Here is an 11833-nt window from a genome sequence, read left to right as displayed (position 1 = left end):
TCGGGCTGAAAAATGCAGGGGCCACTTACCAAAGGTTAGTGAACAAGATCTTCAAGGGGATGATCGATAAAACCATGGATGTATACGTGGATGACATGCTTGTAAAAATTCTGAAGGCAGAACACCATATCCGAGACTTAGAGAAGGCATTCTAAGTACTGAGGGAATACGACATGAAGCTGAACCCAACAAAGTGCGCATTCGAAGTAGCATCGAAAAAGTTCATTGGCTTCATCATCTCAGAGAGGGGGATCGAAGCCTACTCGATGAAAATACAAGCCATTCAAGATATGAGGTCACCATAGAATGTGAAGCAAGTCCAGGAGCAGATAGGCAGAGTCGCTGCCCTAGGACGGTTCATGTCTCGGTCAACTGACAAGTGTTTTCCTTTATTTAAAGCCTTGAAGGGATCCAAAATGTTCAAATGGATGTAGGAATGCAAGAAGTCCTTCAAATAGCTGAAGGAGTACTTAGCGACGCCCCCGCCACTGACAAAGCCAAACACTGGGGATACCTTGTAGTTATACCTAGCTGTATTGGCAGTGGCTATAAGCGCGGTACTGATAAAGGAAGAAGGAAGACAACAATGGCCAATATACTAAGTTAGCCGACCCTTTTGGACGCAGAAACAAGATATAGAAAGATGGAGAATGAGGCATATGCACTTGTGATAGCGACAAGGAAGCTGAGGCCCTATTTTTAATCACACACGGTATGTGTGCTTATGGACCAACCCCTGAAGAAGATACTACAGAGGCCGGATGCGTCCGGTTGCTTGGTAAACTAGGAGATAGAGTTGGAATAATTTGACATCCAATACAAACCGAGAACCACGATAAAAGCATAGGCCCTAACCGACTTCATAGTCGAGACAACGCTCCCAGATGAACCCCAAGAGGTTGTCGAGGCTCGACCAGGAAAGACTTGGACATTGTATGTGGATGGTGCATCCAATCGAGCAGGAAGCAACGTAAGGATCATACTAATCAGCCCCGAAGGATTCAAGATCAAGTATGCCCTATGGTTCGACTTCAGTGCCTCCAATAATGAAGCAGAGTATGAAACATTGATAACCATAATTAATCCGGCATGGGCTTTGATGGTACAAGAGTTGGTGGTACACAATGACTCGTAGCTTGTGGTGCGACAAGTGAATGGAGACTATGAAGCCAAGGAACAAAGGATGGCCAAATATTTGAAGGCGGTGTAAGAGAAAGTGGCAGCCTTCAAGGAGTTCGAGGAAAGGCAAGTGTCGCGGGCGAAGAATGCCAGCGCAGATGCATTGTCGTAGTTGGCCACCTCTGACTTCACAGACCTTGAATGATAGGTGTACTTTGAAGTATTACCTCAACTAAGCACCAAAAGTTCCCAAGAGGTGTTACCCATTGGTGAGAACGACCCTAGATGGATGGATGCCATAATTAAGTACTTGAAGGAAGGACTGCTCCCCGAAGACAAGAATGAGGCGAGGAAGGTACGAATGCAGTTAGCACGATTTCTATTGAAGGACGAGACGCTGTACAAGATAGGGTTCACCACACCAAACCTTAAGTGCCTGAACCTTATCGAAGCCGAATATGCACTTCGGGAAGTACATAAGGGATATATGGCCAACATCTAGGAGCCCAGGCCTTGGCCCACAAAGTACTGAGGCAGGGCTTATTTTGGCCGACTATGAGGAAAGATACAGAGGAGTTCGTCAAGAAGTGCGTTAAGTGTCAAATATTCGCCCCCATCCCTAGGCAGCATGCTACCAAGCTTTCCTCCCTGTCAAGCCCGATACCATTTATCATGTGAGGAATGGACATCTTGGGCCCATTCTCCTTAGCCACGAGGCAAAGAAAGTTTATTATGGTGGCGGTAGACTACTTCACAAAGTGGGCAAAAGCCGAAGCACTGGCTACGATATCCGAAAGGAATATAAGGAACTTCTTCGAGAGGGCGGTGGTCTATTGATTCGGGATCCCCTGGGTGGTGGTAATGGACAATGAAACTCAGTTCGCTAACCCAACTTTTGACTCGTTTTGTGAAGCCTTTGGCATCGACCACAGGAAAACATCCGTCGATTACCCATCGACCAACGGGTTGACGGAGGTAACCAATCATACCCTACTTCAAGGAATAAACAAAAGGCTGGATAATGCCAAGGGGTTATGGGCAGAAGAGCTACATAGCATTCTTTGGGCTTACTGCACGACTAAAAGATCTGCCACCGGAGAAACACCCTTCAATTTAACTTATGGCACTGAAGTTGTGCTCCCAGTGGAGGTAGGAGCCACGACCCATCAGGCTCAGTACTACGATGAAGAAAAAAATGATAAGGGGCTTCGAGTTAATTTGGACCTCCTGAATGAAGTACGAGAAGCTTCACAAGAAACTATCGCCGCCTACCAACAAAAGGTTGCAAGGCATTACAATTCTAAAGTCTGAAGAAACGAGTTCAGAATGGGTGACCTTGCGCTCAGAAGGGCAGAGATATCAGACCCAAAGCATCAAGGAAAGTTAGCTCCAAATTGGGAAGGACCTTACAGAGTAACTAGGATAATACGACTAGGGTCCTATCACCTGGAGACTACGAGGGGAGAAAGGGTACCCTGATCATGGAACTCAAAGAACCTGAATAAATTTTATTAGTAGTCATAGCGTATATGTTTACTTAGTCATTTTTTTTTTTTTTTGCTTCTTCAAGCAGTTTCAGTTTGTAGCTTTCCACCCCCAAGCGCTTTGGAGGATTTTTATTATTAATAATATATAAGATGGTTTAAAACAATCGATTTTGGACAAGTCTCAGTAAGAAATATACCTCGGTTGGAGCTCAGGCCAAGGCCGAGCGGACCTAACCGAAGGTCCCATCTATGACCCAACCAAAGGTACATACCTCGGTTATGGGCTCAGGCCATGGCCGAGCGGACCTAACCGAAGGTCATTACCTCATCTGAGAGCTCGCTTAAGGCCGAACAGGTCGCCAACAGTGCCCCCCATCTCCGCACATAATGAAAGCTCCCTCGGCTGGAGCCGAAGGAAACACAACACGGTGAAATCCTACTTAAGGGCTCCCTCCAAGGCTCCTACCATGAGACTAGACGACGCAACAAGGCCATGCCTCATACCTAAAACAGGCCGAAGGACATATTACACTTAGGAAAAAGTGTTGGCCTAAGATTTCTCGGCCTTTATACACCCACCTGCGGGCTAAAGACCCCTTAGCGGACCCCAAATCAAAAATAATAATAATACAAGGCTAGTAAGAGCACCCGAAGGAGAAAGGCATCCATTCATCAAAGAGCCCGAAGGCAAAAATTACGTTAAAAAAAAAAAAAAAAAAAAACCCCAAAGGCTGAAACTACATTAGAAAAGGCCCGAAGGCCACAAATAAAAACAGAAGTCTAAAAATACGAAGCTGAGCCTAAAGGCCAAAAGGAACAAGGAAGACGTGGTTACTCCCATTGGAAGAGCCTCCTAGTGGGAGTAAGGGGGCAGCTGATACTCTCAAATTAGTCACTCAGTGAAGTAAGAACACATGGCATCCAAGGGAAGGACACGTAGCGCCCAACCGAGGGGTATCCACTATGACCATAACCCCGGAGACCAGGAAGAGAGGAAGACAAGAGTCCCGCTCAACTGATAGAGGCCGCGAGGACTCTAACTAAGTGAGGAGGAGTAGATACCCGAATAGGGAATATTCCCCCTCGAAGTAAGGAAGACGTATCCCAGGAGGACTCGGGAAAGGGGGTAATCCTATAAGAGAGAACCCTAAAAGACCAAAGAGGTAAGTCGATACGCTCACACCATTACTCCTGTGAAAAATTTGTTTTGCCGGTCTCTAACTTGGGCATCGGAGGACTAATCCCGGAGACACCTCTGGGCCTCTGCCTTCTGTGCTTGTGCAGGATCGGCTCTCAGCCTCATACAGATTTTTGGCAGCAACAGTTATGAAGAACCTCCAAAGCCATAAAAACAACTCCCACAACTTCTCTAACACCATGCCCATTATCGCCTAGCTTGTTATTAAGGTGACAAAATGGTGTATCTATAATGTCAAATTTCAGAAAGAGACTTAATGTACCCTCGATCTCATTTACATGTAGCTCACTATATATAGACCCTCATTGTTTCAATACCTTGTTATGCGGCATGGCAAACTTGAATTGGACTAAAATTTGACAAATAAACAGAAGACCTTGGAATCCACCTATGCACAAATTTCAGTCCCCCGCGAATAACCAAATAATACTTGTCGAAGGCGTGTGTTATTTTATTTCTGAATGAGGACGTGACTGAGATCTTTTCCCAAAAGAGAAGAAAAATAAGAACTCTAAAAGAGGGAAGTAAGGGGCAAGGGAGAACGAGAGATGAGATAAGGTGAGTTGTAAGAGTAATGAACTATGGAACCATGCATGAAGCTGGTGGGGGTGGGGGTGGGGTCACAAGACAAAAACAGTCTTGTTTTAGGGAGAGGAAGGTTCAAAATGAGATGGAGACAACTTCGGAAAATCCAAGCTGCCAGGAAGGCTGACTGAGAAAGGATATATAGTGGTAAAGCAATCCAATTTTTTCAGTGTTTATCTGTCTTTGAAAGGTTTTCCCAATACGCCAACTCATGAACCCAATACTCTTTTCAATTACTCTTTTCAATTATTCAATCCAGAGTAGAGACACACGTTTAAAGACAGATATACCTTGAAATGACAAACATGCCCTTCCTATTTTCATGTTTCTCTGTTACATGCAGACCCTCCATTTCCATGCTCTCTCTCTCTCTCTCTCTCTCTCTCTCTCTCTCTCTCTCTCTCTCTCTCTCTCTCTCTCTCTCTCTCTGTGTGGATGGATGGAAAGGGCTGGGAGAAAAAGAGTTTGGTTCTTCTGCACATATACGGGTCATGTGCTAACACCTGTCTCTTAACTTCCATAAATACTTGTCTTCATCTTTAAATGGCAGCAAATGGGATGAGAATTGATACCTAACTCCTACATGCAAGTGAATTTACATGTAAAGGACCTCAATTCAGATAAAAAAAACAAAGGAGAAGAGGGATAGAAGGAATTTGAATCCTACCACCCCACACCCCATAGATGCTGTGAGATAGGATTGACTGGAGGGTACAACTAGATGGAGAGGATTTGGGATCTAAAACCTTATCAAGAAAGGGGACAATCATAACCCGATGGACTGGTATCAACTTCTATAATACAAAGAGAGAGAAAAGAAGAAGGGGGAAACTGCTGATCCTCCTTTGAATGCAAGACAAAGAAATTTCCCTCCCCCTCCCCACACACCAAGAGGTGCTTTTCCAAGAAGGTGTTTGTTCTCTGTTGTCGAGGGTATATCTTCTTGGCTACCTTGAAGCCTAGAGAAAACTACAGATCTTCCTTCTTTTGATAACGTCATAACTTTTGTTTGGTATTGAACCTCTCTATGATACACTCATTACTTGTCTTTACCGAAAAAAAAAAAAAAAAAAAATACACTCCTTGTTTTCACACTATACCATCCTTGCACCCAACCAGTCCATAGATTAGGAGTGTGCTTAACAATGGTCATCTATTTCTGGTTTGCTTAAATTTTAAAACCCTCATATACATGCATCTGTATACCAAGGTTTTAAGTATCCTACTACATCTGTATCAACTAATTGATATGTATCGTGTCTTCAAGATATGATACGATTTGATACCAATATGATAAGTAGAAAAATGTATCGACTGTATCTGTTCTATATGTGACCCAATGTGGTCGATACATGGTTAATACCTATAAAATGATAGGGATTCTAATTAAAAAAAAAAAATTTGGCAAAATCAACTTGATTACTTGCTTCTACTAGCAAATGAGACTCTAGTGGTGTTGATTGTATCATCATTTGGGGATCAAACATCTTGCGATTAAGGATAAAAATCAGTTTGCTCCAGAGCAGTTATCCATCATACTTTGAACTTTTTGTTCAAATATTGATTTTCAATATTGTTTTATGCAATGGTTCACTGGATTAGTGAAAACACCATGAACGATTGCACTGAGGAAAAAAAGAAATTTTTATCCGAAAATGCTTCGTACGCTACCTAGTAAATTATTGCATGTTCTTTCTCATATATATATATATATATATATATATAACATTTCCATATGCTTCTTGACCATTTTTCAATATGTCATTAACTTAGGATACATCTCTTAAAATCTCTCCTGTGATATCCGATATCAATACTTTAAACCTAAACCTTATGTATGCATGCCTAAATATGCTTTGAATGTTAAAACTTCTCTTAAATTCTCTTGCCGTATCTCTCTTATACTGCGACTTGAGCACTAAGGTAGGGTTCCATCAATCTTGAAGAGACAAGCGATGAGGTTCACCAGCTAAGAACTGCCAGATTCTGATTAGAGGATATATGTATAACAAAGATGCTGTTTGATAAGACTGGAGAATGGAAGGCCCCACACACATACGTGTACAAGGAGTTTGTTTGTTTGTTTTACGGTCAACATCTCAATCATGGATGCATTATTTGGTGGACACTCCCTTACTCACCAATTCAACGCCAGTGACCACCCAAAATTCATATATTCTACATCTGATATAGATAAAAAGAGACGTGATAAGATAGCAAACGAAGAAAGGCAAAGTTCTAACAAAGAAAACTTCGCATAAAACAACACTTACCACTCACAGAGGTGGGAAAGTTCTTCCCCCACTTTTTTCTGCCACTCAATTTTTATTCTCCCCCTAGAGGCTTTTTTAGCTAATAGAAAGAATTCCAACGAAACAAAAGATGGAATTGCAAGAGAGTTTAGGTCTAAATTAAGGAGGAAATTTTTATAATCAATACCTAACATGATTGCGTAATTAACTCCAAAATCATTTCAAGTGCAGGTCATGATCACTTGACCCGTTTGTCCTTGTCAATGGCCGGTTCAGCCTTACCCATATGATAACAATTGTTTGGGAAAAATGTTTTCTGGTGGGGACTGCGGCCCTTACGTCTAATCACATGGGTTGGGGGAGAACTGGAAAAGGGGAAGGGGGGTGGGGGGGGGGGGGGGGTGGGGGGGGGAATGAGTGGCCTACCCTTATGAAAGAAAAAATGACTTCTATTTATGCTTCCTAGTGCACTCTTATTGGCCCTCGCACATGTACAAGAACCACACTCCCTCACAGGAACACTTCTCCAAATTGTTTTTCAAGTCCAAGACACCACTTTTCCTGACTTAATTGAAGTAAAATGACATAGTTCAACCATGGCAGATGATGCAGCTCATGAGACCATCAAGGACATTTTGAAAATAAAGTGTCAAGGAACTATGAGTATATTTGTTTACCTGAAGCTCAATATTCCAAGGTGGCGAGATGATAAGTTCTGAACCTGGTACTAGGAAGCAGCTTTAAACTAATAAATCATGACTAATAAATCATGGGAAACCTTTTGGATGTTTTACTCTTGAGAGCATAGTCACAAGGTGAGCATGAAATGATATGTAGCATTAACAATAGGATCCTTGTGGTCCTGAGAAGGGCGTCTCTTTCCTCTTTCCCTTGGTTCACATTGTTTTATTGGTCCCAACCTCAAATTGTTTGCACGAGGTATTCAAGGAAAAACCCCAGTTGCACCAGATACAGAAGCAGTAATATATCCATCCAAAAAATAATAATAACAATAATAATTAACCATGAAATCCACCCAATCCTCCTTGAGTCATGAACCAACCAAGTCACACATTACAAAAAGTGCCAAGCGTTGACTAAAGAAAGTGATTTGTTAGATAATGAGAACCAAACCATCTTGACTGATATGATACCATCACAACTTTCTTTAGTAATTGATGCATGTTGTTCATAATATTTCAAGGAATCATGTAAACTCAGGTACAACATGCTCACAGAAAGCCACCAACCATGGATTTATCAACTCCAAAGGGAAACCGATACCAAAAACTCATTATCTCACTGTTACCAACAAAATGAAGTCTCATCAGGCCGTGCATCAAAAGCTTAAATGATTATTACAACGGGAGATGCAAACATTAGAATTGAGCCTTTCAAAGAATATGACTAGTGGAATACTACATACAGGGCTGGCTAATCAAACCAGTTGAATCATCATAATTACAAGGCTCGGCTGTGTGTGATCAAACTAATTTAAGTCACTATTTACATTCTGTACAATCTTACTACCTTATTCCGGACTATAAAGAATCTGTTCAATTTAAATGTACACCTGCATACAGTCAGCAAACGCATATAAGACTCCAGTAACTTCAGTCTCACATAATACAGGAAAAAAAAAAAATTGGGTTTTTTTCTTTTATTTATTTATTTATTATTTTTTTTGGGGGGGGGGGGTGTGGGTTGGAGGGAGAGATTCAATTAGGTCTGTGGTGCAGCAGTTTGCCTACACTACACACTACCTCACCTCTCAAGACAAGACTTCACTGCAAGCTAAAATGGATTCCCCATTATAAATTAATGGGCAAGTGCTCTTGTCCAGGAGTGAGGCTCCTACACCTGCACAAGGGCCAACGGAAGCGCACGATGAAGCATCAATAGGGTGCACCATTTTACATTTAATTGGGAGGGAGGGGTGGGGCAGTTATTTTGCCCCCTTTGTGTCTAGGCGCAGGGGCCACACTCCCCTACAAAAACCATTTTGCCCTAAATACCTGTTTCAACTCTTGAAATCTCGCATGAAGATCCCCCAACCATGTGATTGGGGGTTCAGCTCTTCAACCCATAAGCATGCACAATTACCTTGACAAGTAAACTATCAAAATTGGGTTGAAATAGAGAAATGAGAGGTCATCAAAATTGAGTTTGTGCCCCTCAGTCCCCCTGGTAAGAGAGAGAAATTGTTTTGGGCTTCTTAGTCGTGTCAGGGAAAATATGTGCATGGGGCAATACCCTATTCATAGCCTCAGTAATTTTCTTCCCATGGGGATGGTGGTGTTGTACCTTATGTATCTGGAGGGCAGATCTCAGCGCAATGGTAAAGTTGCTCCATCAACCACTAAGTCGGGGGTTTGAGTCGAGAACACCCTCTCTACGAAGCGGGATAAGGTTGTGTACATTATTACTCCCCATACCCCCTCCACCCCCCCCCCCCAAAAAAATTCCAGTGACAATCATAGCTGTCAAGGCGTCGGGTGCTTTGGCGTCCAAGCGGTTTGCCTGGGGCTTAGATGACCATCACATTATTGCACTGTATGCCGCCTTATGTATTTGGCACTTATTTATGTCAAATATCATTTAAGTAAATATTTTTATATTATTATTCATAAATAAGCAAATACCCTCTATTTGAATCCAATAAAAATAATTTAAAAAACAAAATCCAAAAGGATGAAAAGTCAAACCCTCCCCCTCCCCCCGGTCTAAGAACAAAAGCTGGATTTTTTTGTTGTAGGGCTATTCAACTTTCGAATGATAGGGTTTTTTCTTAATTCTAAAATTTTTATAAATCTTACCATGGTAAAACATTGCTAAAAACCAAAAGTCTAGTAAAATAATATTTTGCTTTGATGTCCATAAAATTTTCTTCATTCATGCGATTTAACAGCATTCATGCATCTTAAAATAAGTTTAACCAGAACATAACTTTGTCTTAACAACTTAGATTTAAGTATCTTAGACTAGTTGGAAAGCTAGTTTTGTGTTATATCTAATACAAAAAGTCTCATGTAAAAATAAAATCATTTGACCAATCAAACTTATTATAAAACAAGACCATTTCTCTAAATGTCAATATATCATTGTTGATTTTTGACGACTTGATGTGAGTGTGACTATGTTGATTTTTTATGACTTGATATTGCTTAATGTTGATTATTTTTTGTCATAGGGTATTGTAACATACTAAATAACTTTAAAATAGGGGAATAAAAAATAACAAATGGGTGATTTGATCGTCATGGCAAAGCCATAGCGGGCGATTCATCGCCAAATTGATTAGCCAATCCTCCACCACCTTGGGTCGCCATGACGCTGTGACAACTATGGTGACAATGAACCATGAATAATAGTGACATCAAGTGAATCTGCAGACCATTAAGAGGAGATCTGACAGAAAATTTCCCCTGATGTTCATGTATTATGTCATAGCTCACTGCAGTATGGGCCAGCCAATACAGTTATACACCTGCTGCACGAGGTGAATACTACTTAATCAAGTAGCGAGGGTCAACTTGAGAGCGAGGCAAGCTGGGAACAGGCTGAGACAGTATGATGATGTGAATAACCAGTACGAAACTAGAGGACATCTTGCAGAGAAACTCCCAACAAAGCTACGGAGACTTTGCAATAAAATAAAATAAAGAAGGAAGAAAAAAGACATGTTACATCACTGGAACTTTTCCAAACTTACATGTTACAAGGTGGGGGCACCAGCAACCAACAAGTTTTCTCTGATAAGTTCCAACTGCTCAATCCTCTGCATAGCATAAAAAAACTCCTTTTACGTTTTATGTAAAATGGACAACAGAAATAGTGAAAACCAAAAAAGACATGCAGTATACAGTGGCCAAGGAAACAACATTTATTTATTTGATGACTCACAGGCAGGCAGATAATACCTTCTGGCAGCCACTGCACCATTAGCTGTGTTCTCGAGGTTGCGTGGGACCCAAGTATTTCTCCATCGATTCCTTTTTATGTTCAGGATCAAGGCTGCAAAAGAGAACATAATTGTTAGCATCTCATTCTTAATATCCAGTTGATAATAAATGGAGTCTGGACCAAGTGGTATCAACCAAAAGAGGCCCGACCTATTTCTCACTCCAAGAAGGGTAATATGAACTGCACCAGCAACAGCAGAGGCAGGAGCTATGGCAGCTACAGGAGCTGCACGGACAGCACTGGCCAATGCTGATCCAGCACCAGCACCACGTTGATATGTTTTCAGGGGAGTTCCAACAAGAGCTGAAGCTGTTTTCTCCAGGCCATCACTGAGACTCTCATAAGCCTGTAAACCCGAATGACCAACAAAAGTATTGTTTAAATCATGATGATCAATTTTTTTTTTTTTTTTTTACCAGATCTTTGATAACTAGACAAATCCAATTAATGGGCTATACTATGATAGATGGGGCAAGAAGTGTACGCGAAGTTAATGCACAGATCCATAAGGTCCACTGAGTGCCAAGCATTAAATGGATGGATATTGACATTAGCTTGCACTCAGCGTAGAATAGAAAGATATTAAAGAAGAAATCCAACCCCCCCCCCCAAACGGCCCTGGTTATCAGCAACAAAAGAGAGAGAGAGACCTTGAAAGCTTCATTGGATACAGCAGAGATATAGATATGGGAATTTATTAATATTGGCACGGATGGGTGTTGTTAATTTGTTCATTTTACCCCTCTCTACTATGTAGTTCCAAGTCGATTCCTGTGTCCCTGATTATTATACCTAATATCTGCATTAGAAGATAGAATCCATGAATTGATCATGGTTTAGAAGGTTCACAATTAAAATATTGAAAAATCCAGCGCATTAATTGGAGGGTAAGGATTTCATAACACCTGAAAGTAAATCAGGTGGGAAAGTGATGTACAAATCCTACACTTACGATGGGCAGACCCTTAAAGAAAAGTTTTAGAAAACACAGAACGGAAAAATAAAAACAAAAATTAGGGAGAAGTAATAGCATCTGCCACCAATTCCGGAAAGGTTGCAGCAGCAGCCACAGACACCACTACCTGCCGCCATCAAGAAGAACCTCTCATATTTGCAAGTAGAAAGGAAAGAATCCATTGTCTCTACAAGTCACCATACTTTCCAAAAAAATAAAAAAAAAGGCGTACCTAGTGCACTAAGCTCCCACATGTGTGAGGTTTTTTTTTTTT

The 11833-nt window shown here is 41.3% G+C and overlaps 1 protein-coding gene across 2 annotated transcripts in view; it reads right to left on the bottom strand.

Moving 5' to 3' along the window:
- Nucleotides 1-7906: 7906 nt before the first annotated feature.
- Nucleotides 7907-11833, bottom strand: part of LOC122062941 (autophagy-related protein 2) — a 28700-nt gene continuing 24773 nt past the window's right edge. Inside the window, exons 12-16 of one of the 2 annotated variants that reach the window (XM_042626602.1) lie at nt 10754-10950; nt 10562-10655; nt 10354-10419; nt 8410-8501; nt 7907-8214 (exon numbers count right to left, since the gene is read on the bottom strand). In XM_042626602.1, coding sequence (XP_042482536.1) covers nt 10583-10655; nt 10754-10950 — 270 coding nt within the window. In that variant the 3' untranslated portion in view covers nt 7907-8214; nt 8410-8501; nt 10354-10419; nt 10562-10582. The remainder of the gene's footprint in view (nt 8215-8409; nt 8502-10353; nt 10420-10561; nt 10656-10753; nt 10951-11833) is intronic. The other variant, XM_042626601.1, reaches the window with a different exon arrangement.

Source organism: Macadamia integrifolia, unplaced genomic scaffold (genome assembly GCF_013358625.1).
Source record: "Macadamia integrifolia cultivar HAES 741 unplaced genomic scaffold, SCU_Mint_v3 scaffold1149, whole genome shotgun sequence".
Classification (NCBI taxonomy): domain Eukaryota; kingdom Viridiplantae; phylum Streptophyta; class Magnoliopsida; order Proteales; family Proteaceae; genus Macadamia; species Macadamia integrifolia.
This window is presented reverse-complemented; position numbering and strand designations above follow the sequence as displayed.